The sequence below is a fragment of the Cyprinus carpio genome, chromosome A6, assembly GCF_018340385.1.
Source record: "Cyprinus carpio isolate SPL01 chromosome A6, ASM1834038v1, whole genome shotgun sequence".
NCBI classification, from domain to species: domain Eukaryota; kingdom Metazoa; phylum Chordata; class Actinopteri; order Cypriniformes; family Cyprinidae; genus Cyprinus; species Cyprinus carpio.
The window spans coordinates 6,523,422-6,539,285 of record NC_056577.1 but is presented as its reverse complement, the minus strand read 5'-3'; the positions used below and the strand labels follow the sequence as shown (position 1 = coordinate 6,539,285).

The window sequence follows — 15,864 nt, the reverse complement described above, 5'->3', positions numbered from 1 at the left end:
TGTTTTTCCACAAATTGGCACTGTACAGCGTCTTGTTGTTTTCGGAGCATCTTTATCATTTGGTTTCTGCATAGAGCTGCGTTTGTCTCTCTAGTTATTTAGACTACATGCGCAAATCAGTGGGCGGGGCTAAACAGGCAGTGATGTAGAAGCAGACGTTGGTCTTCCTCTGCGGAGGCGGAGTTAAGCACTCATTATGTCACAAAGTGAGATATCAGTTATCTGTTAACTCTAACTTCTCATACTGGACAATATCCTTTCAAAGTGTAATTTAATCATTATGCTTTTTCCCCCTTTTATCAAATTGGGCAGGTCCACATCCATTTTTCACATTTAGGAATAATCCTCTTAGCTTTTTTTCTTCCTGCAGTCCAATGCAATAAAGCAGGTAACCTCACAAAAGCTCCTTTGTCCTTTTGTAAGTTGGTCACTAACACTGTATTATAAGATTATAAACTCAAGTCTCCCTAATTACTGGCACTAGCTTTGTAGTAATAGAAAATATATTTGCAAATAATGATTCAGATTTGTAGATCTAAACAGCATTTTTAAATATGATGGCATTATATAAAAAGAACAACTACTTTTCAGCTATGCAATAAGTATGTAATGCATTTTTCTTTTCCTTTTTTATTAAAACACATCACAGAGATGTATACATTTAAATAAATTAGATGGCATAGTAAATATTCAGATATTGTGTTTAAAGTGGTGCTAAAATACCACTGATATGTGCCCGAGTCTTTTTCTACTGGTAACTGTGGAGCTGCCGCTTGTTCTCCAAGTTTCAGAAGAAAATCAGACGGGGCATTCGACAGGGACAGTAATAAGTGGTATGAGCTGCACTGAGAGACATCCCTGAAGACAGCAGCATTCCACTGGAAGCTGGACTGATCTGCAAGTTGAAAAAACCTTTAAAAAAACAAAACAAAAACAAAGAAATACAATGAGCAGACTCTGCTATTTAGTGTCAATCTCCAAAGAATAACCCCTGGAGCTTGATTCATTAACATTAAAAACTGCTTATAATAATGTCTCAATCACTGAATTATGATAAATAAGACACTAGAGGTATGCCTGTGGTTGTAAGTGTACCGTGAAGTACTCTATGATTCCCGTTCAGAGGACACATCTCCATCTGCTCCGCTGCTGGCGCTGGGGTCTGCTTTCGAGCGCAGCGCTGCCTTTTCTCTGCTGGACTCCGAAGGGCCTTTTGACCTTGTTTTTTCTTTCCGCTGCTGTTGCTTCTCCTGTTTAGACAGCTGAAGTATAAAAAAAAAAAAAAAAAAAAAAAACGAAGAGAGGTAAACAGATTAATGGGTTTATAGAGTCCCAAAACAATTCATGCAGTAATCAGAACTAAAGATTTTACAGTTTCTGTAGAAGATCATTTTAAGGCATGTATTTCCTTGCAAATCAAAGCTGGATACCAGTTTAGGGTCTGTAGGGCCAGCAGGAGACTCCAGGTGAATGGTCACAGGTCCATCGTTTTGAATGTGTACTTGCATCTTTGCACCAAACTGCCCATCTACAACACAAAACAAGCTGTGTGAATTAAAACCAACACTCTAGCCTTGTGGAAAAAAATAAAAATCAATGTTTTTAGCATTTCAATTAAGTTTAAGTATATGAAATCTTTTTCATTATATGTTAATTTAGTAATTTTATTACAAGTAAATGTGTTAACCTTCATAAGTCATGTAAAAAATTAATTTCTTTTACTGGGACTCTGTTTTGAATCAGGTATTCAATTATTAAACTAAATTATCAGAAAACAAATTAAAGTAGAATACTTTATTTAGTGTTTTATATTAAAGACACTTACATATAACATTAATATTAAACATAATTTATACATACAGAAACAAAATCAACTCAATAAGCAAACAATTCTATTTATTTCCCTTAATAACACTGATACATATTAATTTAGTCATTTTAATGCAAGTAATACAATAAATACAATTCTTAAATATAAAACGTTATTCATTTATGAAATGTTTTATTATAATAAATTAGATTAATAAGTTAATTGGAGAACCACTATTCTAGCTGTTCTCTTACTAGATAAAATTGTACATTACCGTTTGATTAGTGTATCAGTGACTAATAGAATTGAAGGAACAGTTCAGCCACAAACTCACCACTAACCCACATAAAACACTGAAAACAAAATGTGTCCTTTTGTGTTCTACAGGTTTGGAACAATATAAGCGAGTAAATAATTTACTATCCATTTAATGTAGCAAATACCTTAAACGACAGGCAAATCCTAATTAGACAAATGAAACCTTCAACAGTCGGCTGGTCTAGCCTCACCTTTGATGAGTTCTGGTTTATAGGCTTCCCTCAGCTGCTCCAGCATGTTGTTGTAGAAGGGCTGGGCCAGTTCAGCCGGCATGGCAGAGTGGAAATCAGGCTTATTTCCCTTGAGGATACACTGCAGAGTGAACTGACTCACACACAACACCTCCAGCTCTCTGTCCATCACGCTGCTGCTCCAGGCACGGCCGTTCTCATCCTCAAACACACGCAAGTTAAGGATCTTACGTACCCTGATAAACAACGTCATACAGATATGGTCACTGTGAGCGGCATGAAAATGAAAAGAGCAGCATGAACATTCTTCAAAACATCTCATTTAGTGTTCCATCGAAAAAGGAAGTACATTTTCGTTCTTTTTGTGTAAATTAATTCTAATCAGCATAGGCTATTAGAATGATTTCTGAAGGATCATGTGACACTGAAGACTGGAGTAATGGCTTCTGAAAACTCAGCTTTGCATCAAAGGAATAAATAACATTTTAAAAGCTATTCAAATACAAAACGGTCATTTTAAATTGTATCAACAGCTCACATTCAGTTTTTGATCAAATAAACACAGCTTTGGTGAGACTTCTTTCAAAAACAAGTACTTTCATTCAAGTCAATGCGATCTTTTCTCTTTTTGTCAATTTAACTGAATTTACAAGCTGATCAAATCACACTCCCTTCTCAACTTTTACATTCAAATTACATCTGTTTCAGTTTAAACTGTATTTGAACTGTGGCCGCTCATCCAAGCGATGTGATATCCAGTCACAACAACACAGTTTTGGACCTGAAGCAATATACTTTAATTACAGTCGTTGCTGAAGATGGATGACAGCTGTGAATGCAACACAGTTGTCGATTTTATAAACACCAATACAGAATTGAAAACTGTCAAATCAGCTGTGAAATTATTTCAGGTAACAAGTATCAGTACATAATATATCATTGCTCTTTTGTTGATTTTGATTGCTTTCATTGTCCTCATTTGGATAAAAGTGTCTGCTAAATGACTAAATGTAAAAGTACATAAGCTTCAGTGCAACATTTTTGGGATATAACAGAAAAATCACACATGCCAATACTTTTCTAAGATCCATGCCTAAATATGCACCACACTTTCAGGATGTTTCAGGATGGTTTTATGAATTAAGTATCTGATCTCCAAAATAGACCATGTTTTAATATTAATATTTTAAATACTAATGAATAAATTGCATTCACAAATTGTAATGAATGCAATTTATTATTCATAATAAAAATAATAATTGTTATTTGATATATGATATTATATTAGATGAACTCACTGCCAAAACTTGTTTTCGGCCAGACATCAGTACTTACATGTAGTCAACATCCTTCTGCGTGTCCACCACTGAGATGCCAAGTAAGACGCAGAGTCCTCTGCCAATGGAACTGATCTGCTCCTCCCCAACTGTTTCAGAGAGTGCGTGAGGGATACTTAGTGCTGATCTGAACAGTTAGATCTAATGCATAGACTATATATTTTAAAACGCACATTTCGAATGTGGCTAATAAGTCAGTGATGTGAAGGTGATAAAGCATGGAGCGCGCATGACAGCAGTGTATAATGCCTGTAAGCCGCTTTCATTATCGTTTCAGTAAATTAACCGACAGTATTACAAGGTGACAGCAAGATTGTCTGTGAAATGATGAGATTTGTGCCGTACCTGTTACGCTTGCCTTCGTTACTCTTTGAACGATCGCCTTCATTGTTTTGGTTTGTAATCATGTGTCACACTCGAACACTTTATGATCTTCCGGGCTCTACGAAGCCCCGCCCCTCTGAGCGCATGCGCACACTGATGCTTCCACTCCCTCGTGGACGAAAATAAAATAAAGCATTTATTTTTTATTTAGAATGATTAATTCCCTTGAAATATATTCCTGACTATAACTTATTTAATTGGGTACTGAAAAAAACAAACAAACAAACAAACAAACAAACAAACAAAAAAAAAACATTGAAAGTTTGTATAAAATTTGTGTTGGTAGTTTTAAGGACCTTACTATTATTCTCAAATGTGTAAAGTAGTAATGGTATGTGTAGGTGCGGCCAAACATTTGACTGGTCGTGTAATTCACAGCTATGTTAAAACCACAACACCACCCTACCTTAAAGCCTGTTTCAGCTCTCTGTTAGTTAGTGCAAATCAACATGATTCAAAACAAAACCCTAATAATATTACATAAACATTAAAAAAGACATTTCAATAAACACACCAACACACAACAAGTTGTCTTTCTTGCCAAGTTCAAGGGTCTATAAAAAAGAATGTGTTCAAAACTTGTCTTTCTTTAGGGAAGTGTGTAACATTTCAAGGTCTTAAGTCTGCTTTATCATATACTCTGTGGTGACCAATAAACCGCTCCGTGAAATAGGCTGATTTTTGCAAAGATCCTTTTAAAGGCTCTGTAATACAGTGCTAAGAATATTTTGAGAAGAAACCCAAAACACTTATAACCTTCATTTTTGCTTAATGAAAAAGTGCACCTTGTTAGGGTTTAACAATCACCAAAGAATCTTTAAACAGCTGCCACGAAAAACACACTTCTTGTATGATTCATTTTTTTTTTAAATTAAATTCTTAATTTTCTATTGCAGAAAACTAAATAGGGGCAAAAATATTTTTCCATACTCTGCTTTCTTTTTTCAATACTTTTCCCAGATCTGGAAATTACTAAAAATCAAATTCCACACTTTTCCAAACTGCGTAGGAACCCTGTATACATCTTCCCCCCCCCCCCCCCCCCCAAAATTGTATTTCCAGCTCTTTTTCAAATAAAAAGCACAGTATTAAGGGTGTTTATTACAAACAGGCAGCTTTTCATGTTACATGATATAAATTGATGGATTGGAGTCGTGTGGATTATTGTGATGTTTTTATCAGCTGTTTGGACTCTCATTTTGATGGCACCCATTCACTGCAGAGGATCCATTGGTGAGCAAGTGATGTAATGCTCACCAGAAGCTAACTCATCTATATTCTGGATGGCCTGAGGGCGAGAAAACCTCAACTGCAGCTCAGTTCAGTGTCCCAAAACATACATTGTGTTTTTTAATTTCATTTTAAAATATGACAATTAATCTTTTGTCAGAAAAACCAAAACAAACAGTCAGCTCATTTCTCTTCTTCTTGTTTTTCACTCTCTTGAGAACTCCCAGATGTACCTTTGAAGAAGTTTAAAAGCATTGTGGTGTATGGCACAGAATCTTCAGAGTCCTTATAGATAACTGTGGTTCGAGTGTGTTTTGTTTCATATATCTTCACATTAGGACTGTTGTCTTCGACGACCTTTTCAACTAAAAACCAACCAAACAAACAAACAAAAACAGTAACATTACATTATGTGCAAAAATACATTACATGCAGTTTTGAAATTATGACACATTATCATTTATTAAGTAGCTATAAAAATTCCCACTGTAATTTTTTTTTAGCTGCTATGATACATGATAAGTCAAAACGTCTTGCAGATTAATTTAATACTTTCGATGCAAATTACGGCGGAATTATAACGCTATAATGTCCTATTATAATTCACCTTTGTCGCTTCCGAGCGTGTATTTGTAATATGCGTAACCAAGCATGGTCCATACACCAACAGCATAGGCCAGTGACGCATTCCGGTTCCATTTTACAGGATCTATCTTCATATCTGCAATACTATGTCAAAAATTTAGTATATTAAATAAAGGAGCTGGCAGCATTCACAAGGACGCTGCTGCTGCTCGTGGTGTCACTTGACTTCCTTGTTAGAAAAGTGACCAATCAGAACGAGTGCGATTAAAGACTTCGTCTTGCTTAAATTAATTTATTGAATTAATTCAAATTCTATTAATTCAAATGAATTCAAATACTACTAAAAATGCAATTATTCAGAGAAAAAAAAATTGTCCAGGTCTTTGATTAAGTATTAAATAAAAGCACGGTCACCTGGTTTCTGTTACTTTTCTCAGCGCTGGCTAAAATAATCCAATCGCAGCTGTTTGTGATTAGATGAGTGGATTTTGTTGAAACATTTCATAAATATTTATTTGAATGTCATTTAACAATCATTGCTATTAATACATTTAATAGAATGTAGAGTTCAGTCACCAAAACACTGGATTTAAATGGGAGTCTAATATTCTGTTTGACAAACAGCCAAGCGCCCTTTCGAGGTGCCCAAATATTGTATCCAGTCTAGAGTTTTTATTTCCGGTCCACTAGAGGACGCCAGACTCCATTAATCTAAAGTTCGATAACTAGCTGTGTCGTCTCCTCTTTAGTTTCTGTCTTTTAAAAAAAGCTGTATCCTGTAACATTATTTAACTTAAGATACTCACCTGTAACTTTAATTAACATCTAATGATATTGTAATGATGTTCTATAATAAAAAAAAATAGTTATTAAATATAATGAATGAAATTATGATATATTGATAGATAGATTGATCTTGTTAAAAAAGAAAGTAAATTACTCACAAAAAGGTGTTCACATATATTTTATAATAAAAAAAAAGAATTGTATGGTCAAATAACAAATAATATTGTGAAATTTACAGTTAAATGATAATACTGTGAATAAGTACAAAGTTTTTCTTTTTATTTTAATGATTCCACATTTCATCTGACATAAAATTCTGATATAAATAGGTACAAATGCCTCAGTCGTGTTGATTTGTAATGTTTTATTTTAGATCAAGACCAGAGTTTGCACTTTCAAGGTGCTCAACTTCGTCTTTACCTTTGAAATGAAGTAAACCTACAAGATATTTTCACTATAAATATTATGCATAGCATTAGTTCATAATTGTAGATCAAGATAAAACTGGAATGTGGGTCACAAGTCACATTTAAATTCTTTACATACATAACATTCATTTAATTTAATTACAGGACTGGAGGAACAGGACTATAAACTACTGTTTCTCTCCGCAAGTGAGCAGATCACAGGTACGGTTCATGAAAGTGAGAAGACTGTCAATCTGTGCAAAACAAAAAAGAACAAACGGACAAGAGGATTCTTGCAAATAAGCATTAACAGGAATTTCAGTCTACACATGCTTGGGGAAAGAGCGACACAAGCATCATGATGGCAGAAAACATTCTCTCTCTGGGAAATCAGATGTAATGTTATTAAAGTTTGACATGTAACACTTTCTGTTAGACACAAACCAAACTAAATTAATTAAATAAGCAAACAAACAAGACAGACAAATCATAATTACTCGTGTAGATGAGAATTAGAAAACATCCAATAACCGTTTCTCTGGAAGACCTCCTAAACAAACAGTGAGACGCACTTTGTTGTGTCAAGGTTGGATATGAAGTTTTTCCAGAAGATTGTCAAAAGTTTCTTTCCTTCAACTCTCTAAATGTACATCCTTCACTGATCTTCTGCAGAAAGTTTATGCTGAACTTGAAACAGCCAGCTTCTTGAGATGGTCCATAAAAACTTGCAGACTGACGTCGTCTGTGAGGATTGGAGCTCCTGACTCCTACAAGGAGGAGATATAATATTAGAGATCAGACAACACTGAATTCATTTCAAGCATCTAGAAAGACATAACGCTGCATCGGAGCTAAAGGTGTGTACCTGGCCCCAGGCGTAGAGGTTGTTGTGGGTCTGGGAGGGGTTGACTTTGGAGAGGAGGAAGCGGGCCTGTGAACCTCCGTGCTCGGTGTCGATGTATCTGGGCATGGGGAAGCGTGTCTGCAAGATCTCCTGAGCGTCATCCAGAGGAGCCTGAAGCAGCTGCTTGAAGTTCTCATACTCTGCCATCTCCTGGTATCCAGCCTTCCTCCACTGAGCGATAGTCTGTGAAGATGAGAATAACACCATCAGTAAACGGAACAAAACTCTCATAAACATTATTTAACATTTGAGGAACGTCCTGAAAATAACAGTTCGGATTCAAAATCTAGTGAGCTGCCTACCTAGTAAACATTTTTAGGCATCACAAGCGCAGTATTATCTGTCCTTCTGAGACATGTCATTTTGGCCAGATTTTAAGGTCGCATGTATATTTCATGGGTAAGATTCAAGATTTTGATTTCCTTAGAAATCACTATCTAAAGAATTTGTACATAATACAAGCATTTGATTCGTACCTCTCCGTGGTAAATCACCAACTGGAAGAAGGTGTCCATCAACAGAATGCGATCAGGAAGGATGCTGCTGCTGTCCAGAAGAACGGGCTACAAAACCAGACAAATATGAGATGAGTACGAGCTGAATTACACAGCATTCTGCACTATAATCTTGCATGGATGGGTTTCAAATCACCTCTGGAGGGCCGTAGAAAGAGTAGGAGTAGAGGATGGGCTGTATCATTATGAGCGACTGCGTCAGATCCTGACGCACAAAATGATGCCTGTAGTAGGACGACTCATCCGGACTGTTATTGAACACCTGCAGGAATGGGGATCTCCTCAAGTGGAACATGAACTGTCAAAAAAAATAAAAAATAGACAAGTATTAATATTAGAAATGTGATGTTCTCAAAAAATGAGTTTTTAAAATCAAAACCTGCACAAATGAACATTCTATGTCCAAACAGTTCAATCTTAAAATAAACCATGCACCTTTCATGTATCAATCTCATTTAGGTATTTAAACATGCACACATTCAATTGCAAATGTTTAAAATACTCAAGGCATGATTTATTCAATATATACATATGCACTGATATATCAATAAATGCAAATTAGGAATTATTTTTAAAACGTGTTTAAAGAACCCGGTCTGATCACAAATATCAGCGTTTATCTGAAGGAGTCTGTGTTTTACCTGTGGGTACAGCGAGAGAGATTCAGACAGTCTGAAGGAGTTTGGATCATCTTTACTGAACTGGCCAAACTTCTGACACTGAAACCAAACAACAAACACAAAACATGAGTGTGATGCAACTTCTGCATTCATTATTATAATAATGGCTCAATGATTTGTCTTCTGAATGGAGGCAATGACCTACATTTCCTTCTAAATAGCCGTGACACTCACCAAGCGAATGAGCTGCCTGTCTAGCCAGCGGAGAACGTCAGGCCCCTCCTCTGACTCTGCCTTGAAAACGCCGAGCCGGGCCATGAGAACGGCAGACGCCTCCTGATCAAATGACGACTCGATATGCTGGATCTGGGACTGTGCGTCAGCCCAACTAGGTGTGACAACAGAAAGAACCGGTTTGTCGAGAACGAATGACGCACAAATTGAACACTCAAGAATTTGAGCTACCGAAGAGCTATTCAAAACTATGCATATTTACGCAGTTAAATCTATTTTGAGCTACAGCGAACACAAATAGCACATGGAAACATGAGATATGTTGACTTTAGATTACTTTAGACACCCTCTTTGAACAATATCAAAGTTGATATCAATAAATGGCACAATCTTATAAATCAAAGAAACAACCAAGACCTTGATTTCAATATAATATCTACTCATAACAGAATTTTGTGAGGTTGAAAGCTGAAACTAAGACTCACTTCCTGGCAATGGTGGTGACACGGATCCGCCGCTGTGTATTTGAGTGCTGGTATTGCGTAACAAACTGAATAGCTCCTCTTCCACCCTGAGGAACTGGGGCGTTGTGCTACAAAAATGTATAACATACCAGTGTTATTGATACATCAGCGTAAACATAAGCTCTCAAAGAACTGATAATTCTATAACAACATACCTGATTTACTACTTCAAAGTACAGGGCCAGGGTGGTGGCAGGTGTGAGACTACAAATCTTCCACTGGCATGTTCCTCCAACACCCATTTCCTGTGAAAAACAAAAACATTCTCACGTATGTGTACACATGTGTGAAGTCCTATTGGAATCCAGTGCAAAAGCTGGCATGAAATGGGAAGTTAGATGATTGGGACTTACATTGTCTGAAACACAGGGTCCTTTGGTGTTTAGGGACACACATGGCCCAATCGCACCAGATACCTTCAGCTCTCTTGAGGTCTGATAAGAAAAAGGCAAATAGGTTTAGAGGGTTGAATATGACTCTGGGTTACTGTCATAACATACTGTTGCAAACTGTTTTCATTCTTGTGATGCAAAGCTGAATTTCCAGCACCCATTAATTAAGTTTGTTTTGGTATTTTTTTGATAATTGTATTTTTTTGATTTTGTGTTATAGTTTCATTTTTTTTATTATGTTTTTGTATGTTGTAATTATTTGTGTTTGTTATTATAATGCAAATATTCTGTAACATTATAATATCTTTACTGTCACTTTTGATAAATTTAATGCAGCCTTGCTGAAGAAAACTATTAATTTCATTCCCTTAACTTTTAGTTCAAGTCAAAATATGTTACCTTCACTTCCAAAGTACCACCAAAAGCCATGCGAAACTCTCCATTGTAGTCTTTGCTGAAGACTCTTTGGAAGGTCTGCTTGAACAGAGATGTGTTGAAGGAATCGCCCATGACAATGTGGCCCCTATAACGAAACCAGAAATAATCTGTTGATATTGAGGACATTAAATGGCATGTAAGATATATTAAGATCAATGATCTTCAATCATCGCTCACCCTGTGAGGTTGGATAGACATTTAATCTCCAGCAGTCCCGTCTGATCCAGTGCACAGGCGTAGATGTCAACGCTGTGTCCGTTTACTGCTGCACGGTTTGCGAGAGCCTCATAATACTAAATAGATGGAAACAGAAATTCTTAGTTAGCTTTTCAGCAAAGGAACAGAATGTTTATAGAAAACCATGAATATAAAGAGTTTATCACCAGATCCTTTAACTAAGATCTGTAATCACCTTAGTGGCCTTCTTCAGATGGCGAGCGTTGTCTTTCTGAATGTCGTGCCAGGAGCGGATGGGGGTCTTCAGTTCATCTCCCACCACCATGCCGGGCCCCTGTGTTGGGGGGCCACCGGTGAACAGCATCACACGGGCCCCTGTGTTAGGGAAAGTGCCCTACAAACAGAATGACAGAGAGAAACTGAATGAATGAAAGTCCAATTTGTATTTAATATTTTCAAAACTGAATCTTAGTGGATTTAGTTAATTGTCACAGTGTGCATTCCAGTTTCAACTACATTAGGTAGCTTTTTCCACATATATTATGAACTATATTTTACAGGGTATAATGCATGCTAAAGTAAAATCAGTCATGCTAGACTTATTATCAAACAAACTCAAGAGTGCAGTAGGTAATCTGAATCTTATCTTTAGAGTTATGTAAGAATAATGGCTGGGTCAAGTACTAGGTACAACTCTTCTGATATGACATGACAGCTGAAGCGGACTTTGAATCTCACAGCCAGCTTTACCGACACGTTGCCAATTTGAACTCACTAATGAAAGGAAAACAATCTCTTCAAGAATTATCTCCTGCAGTGTAGTGGAAAACTGGTTCAGGGAAGATGTGCAAAAGCTCTAAGGGTATATTTCTGAATATAATCACCTAAAACTGAGCGTTTCCTGAGTTTTACCGATACATCCAGCTTTTTCTCTTCAGTCATACAGAGATTTTATTATGACATACAAGATGAGCTTTTAAATGAGTAATGTCCTGTACCTCCAGTAGGCCTATAGCAATAGAAAGGGCGATGCCGGTGGAACGGAGCGGTCTTTTCCCCTGAGGAACAGGCCAGGGGTCTCTCTGCAACTCCCCCAGAAGGTCGGTCAGGTTCATGTCTACTGCTTCCACAGGCTGCAAAAATCTAAAACAGGTGCAAAGGAAATGAGCACAACTGCCTTCATGTACATTACCTTCTTATGTAAAGGCTTCTGTTCGCTTCTAACTTGCATGCTAAGGAGAGTGACGGATGACCATCTCATACCTGCAGGAAGCAGCAGTGTCATGTGGGGCCAGTGGTTTGCCTTGCTGTCCAGAGGTGGCTGGCTTCATCAGTCCCAGCATCTCCTGCAAACAGATGACGCACCTGATCAATTTCACTGACAATTCTGGTTTTATCCGGTCACTTATAAGCTATTTTATAGTTCTATGATTGGTAAATCAAACACAGTAAATATAGATCACTGACCTGTATCTGTTTGGGCGTGAGCTCTTTTGTGCCACGGAAGACGAAGCTCTTGGCGATACCTTCGCAGCTGAGCTCATGGACCTGAATCATGCGGCCGAAGGTGATGAGACCCACCAGGGCGTTGGGCGGCAAGAGACTCAGAGACATCTGAAGGGATTCTTTCAGGGCCTGGAGGTCTTCCTCCTCCAGACATGTGTCCACCACATAGAGGAAGATAAGAGGAGTTGGAGGTCCACGCTGAAGAGAAATAAATCAGGTTACATAATGGTAATTAAAATATTACATACTGTTATTTATAAACAAATGCTTTGATTTCATTCATTTATTTATTTTGATACATTTTAAATATTAATATATACATTATGGTTCAAAAGTTTGGAGTTAGAATTTTTTTTTAAGAAATGTTTTTATTCAGCATGGACAAATTAAACTGATGAAAGAAAAGTGTCAGTAAAGATTTTGTATTTTAAATAAATTATGTTCCCTTTTGAACTGTTTATTCATCAAAATATACTGAAAAAAATAATAAGAAATGTTTATTAAGCACCAAATCATCAAATTAGAATGATTTCTGAAGGATCGTGTGACACTGAAGACTGGAGAAATGAAGCTGAAAATACAGCTTTGATATATTAAAAAAAGAAATATTTCACAATATTACTATTTTACTGTATTGCTACTCAAATAAGTGCAGCCTTGGTGAGCAAATACTTCTTCTGAATGTAAGTGTATATAATTATAACTTAAACTGCAAGGAAAACTATTTATTTAAACGGTTTAAAAATACACTGAACTAGTTTCATGACAGAATGACAACGTGGCTTTTGACGAGCAGCTATCTGTGAGCTAAAGGAGTTGTAGTAAGTCTATATGTTTGTTCAGTAGAATATGCCTATGTACAGTACAGAGTAAATGTAAATTTACCTGCACTATGTACTCAATGGTGGAGAACTGAGGCATTAGTTCTGCGGGCTGATTCACTTCTGAAATGCCAGCGTATGATGGAGGAAACTGTGAAGAAATAGATTAATATTTACTCACAGTGACAGGTGTGACTGAAGTTAGAGAAGCACATGGAGAAAAGCCAAGACTGAAAATGAGTTTCAGTAATGTATACTCACAGAGTTCCTCTGGAAGCAGAAGTTGCAGGCCCATATCTTAGCTCTGAAGTCCACTTGACTACAAAAGGAAATCAAGCGTTACAGACTCTAAACTTATCTATGACAAAGCCTTTTTAATGCAAGTCATCAGCACATAGAGAGAAACAATTATCTTTCTTTAGTCACAGCGGTTAAAGGAAACAATTAGCATTTAACTAACCTGATCCAGTTAACACAATGACAATGTTGGGAAATAACTCTCTATATAGATTGTTTTAACATTTAAAAAGCTCTGAAATAATGTCATTAGCAAGTCTGTGGAAAACTAGAGGAAAAGCCCAAACCTCCACTTAAGTAAAACACGTTTTTACTAACCCTAAAATAAAAGGACATGACCAAAGTACATCCAATTCTGGCAAAATTTGGTTCACATGATAAAACCCTCAACCATGAGCTTTAATGTGTTTTTAAATGGACAGCAACAGAAATATAATAAAGGACACCAATGTTTAATTGAACTGTCTTTCCATTGACTGCAAGTTGTTACTCAAAATCCATTCCAATTCCAGTCCACCAATTAATCAATAATTCCGATATCCAAATCAAATATCATCAAGATACTTATCTATACTGACAAACAAACAGAACTCAATGCTTCTTGGAAAAGCGCTTCAGTCCTTACCAGAGTGGGTTGAGTACAGCTTTACAATTGGCCCGGCTGCACAGTACCGGCTCGTACTGGACCGGAGGCAGGTCCGGTCTCTCTTTGAGAGGGGTGTAGAGGCAGGAAACAGGAACCACTAGCCGTGTGGCCTCCAGGCGGCTGGAAGGCCAGAGGTTCCAACTGCAGCGTACTCCATCTCGATCTTCGTTCTGTTGGATGAACTCTTGGTAGGTCGCCATGACAGTGTGAACTGTGAACGACCAGAAGCAGCGAAATGAGTAAACAGTGAGCTGCCAAGTCTTTTTAACCCTAAACCACACCTAATGGGCTGTGTCTCCAAAACTGGACAAGTAGGATAGCTGAGCCTAAAATTAACAGCAAATACCAGAGTGACAAGGACAATTTCGCCCATGTCAGCAATGTGAGCGGAAATTGCATTCTTTTATATTTGTTGTGACAGAAGGAATTCTTTTACGCAACTGTCATCTTTGAACAAAGTCACTTGACATGAGTGGTTTCCCTCGCCAAGCCCAAAACGTCATTAAGAACTTGTTGATCAGAGATATGTGTAGATGCGTAGAGGAGCAAAACCAGATGCTATTTTTACGCTGAATGCACCACTGCTGGGACACACCTGTCCTAGAACGCTTACTCAACTCCAGTATCCAGGTTTGCTGACTAAACACAATGCACTTCGAAGTATTAGACGAGCCTTTGGCCTCTGATAACCCTAAATCAGAGGGATCCCTGGACATTCCTGTCCTAAACACTATGTCTGTGTTGACTGTTTGGTTACACAATGATAAGAGTTCCCGGACAGACATGAACTAACTGTTCCAAACCACACTAGACAGACTGTACATGTCAAAAGCCACAAAATAACAAAAAACTCATACAAAACATTCAATGAGACCAACAAATTGTTAAGATATGGTCAGCACACTAACGTTACACACCTGATAGAAGGTTCTTAAATATATTACACTGGTATTAACATATTGGTATCAATATAGTACTTTACATTATTTACATGTTTTAGTCAAAATAAGAACATTTCCGTGACGTCACGAGTACATTTACATTTTACCGGTCAAGCTCGCGCTACACTCTCGATATACTACAGAAAAAAAAAAGCAGGGGAAAACAAGATATAGGGAAGTAATATTATTTAAAGATCCCGAACATTAATATCAAAACATACTGCTAGCTAGGTACACCAGTGTAGCCCGCACACACACAGCAATCTACTGACTTCCGCCGAGCTTATCCGGGGACTGCGGGTTTGAATCTAACACATCAACGAACCGCGATTTCATTATTAGAACACAGCGATAGACGTACCTTCTTAATCGATGAGAATTCAGTAAATTAAATATGATAACCGCGGCCACACGACCATTGAAGAGTGTAAATGACTTCGTCGACCAGGACTCGTCCCCAGCCGGTTCCTGGAGCTCCGAAGAGTGACGTGTTACTACACACTCGGTGCGCCTCGATTGGCTGCTTCCGTCTGACGTCAAGGAAGCGTGACGCCGCAGCGTTTGATGCAAATAAGTTCTGCGTAAACACATGACCCCAAATTTCTCACATACTTTCAATAACGTGATAAAGAATGTTAATGCAATTTTTTTTAAATGTTATTTGTCAGTACTATATTAATATTATTTTCTCTTTCAGAGTTCTTCTATCTCAGAGGCCAATATGAACATTTTTTTAAATGAAAAATTACATACAAACAGGTAACGTAAGAGGATTTACATCAAAATGTACAATGAAGGTGG

General features: G+C 37.2%; 2 protein-coding genes and 1 long non-coding RNA gene across 4 annotated transcripts; all 3 read right to left on the bottom strand.

Moving 5' to 3' along the window:
• Window positions 1-561: 561 nt before the first annotated feature.
• On the bottom strand, window positions 562-4,162 carry LOC109048579 (D-aminoacyl-tRNA deacylase 1). 2 transcript variants are annotated; one of them, XM_042757683.1, is made up of 6 exons: window positions 4,002-4,162; window positions 3,655-3,745; window positions 2,320-2,555; window positions 1,431-1,528; window positions 1,096-1,262; window positions 562-895 (listed from the first exon to the last, which is right to left on the bottom strand). In XM_042757683.1, the coding sequence occupies exons 1-5, from the start codon at window positions 4,042-4,044 to the stop codon at window positions 1,107-1,109; spliced, it is 624 nt and encodes a 207-aa protein (XP_042613617.1). In that variant the 5' UTR covers window positions 4,045-4,162; the 3' UTR covers window positions 562-895; window positions 1,096-1,106. The 2 variants fall into 2 exon arrangements, with proteins under 2 accessions (XP_042613617.1, XP_042613616.1); XM_042757682.1 differs by having other exon boundaries at window positions 583-912.
• Window positions 4,163-5,078: 916 nt separating this feature from the next.
• On the bottom strand, window positions 5,079-6,093 carry LOC122145224. The gene is made up of 2 exons (XR_006160172.1): window positions 5,878-6,093; window positions 5,079-5,635 (listed from the first exon to the last, which is right to left on the bottom strand). It is a non-coding gene; the product is annotated as an uncharacterized LOC122145224 (long non-coding RNA).
• An 897-nt stretch (window positions 6,094-6,990) lies between these two features.
• On the bottom strand, window positions 6,991-15,602 carry sec23b (SEC23 homolog B, coat complex II component). The gene is made up of 19 exons (XM_042757678.1): window positions 15,425-15,602; window positions 14,102-14,333; window positions 13,441-13,498; window positions 13,244-13,330; window positions 12,320-12,556; window positions 12,116-12,198; window positions 11,851-11,995; window positions 11,088-11,246; window positions 10,853-10,968; window positions 10,637-10,760; window positions 10,199-10,279; window positions 10,001-10,090; window positions 9,807-9,913; window positions 9,322-9,475; window positions 9,109-9,186; window positions 8,604-8,765; window positions 8,429-8,515; window positions 7,914-8,135; window positions 6,991-7,815 (listed from the first exon to the last, which is right to left on the bottom strand). The coding sequence occupies exons 2-19, from the start codon at window positions 14,320-14,322 to the stop codon at window positions 7,726-7,728; spliced, it is 2,301 nt and encodes a 766-aa protein (XP_042613612.1). The 5' UTR covers window positions 14,323-14,333; window positions 15,425-15,602; the 3' UTR covers window positions 6,991-7,725.
• Between the last annotated feature and the right edge of the window lie 262 nt (window positions 15,603-15,864).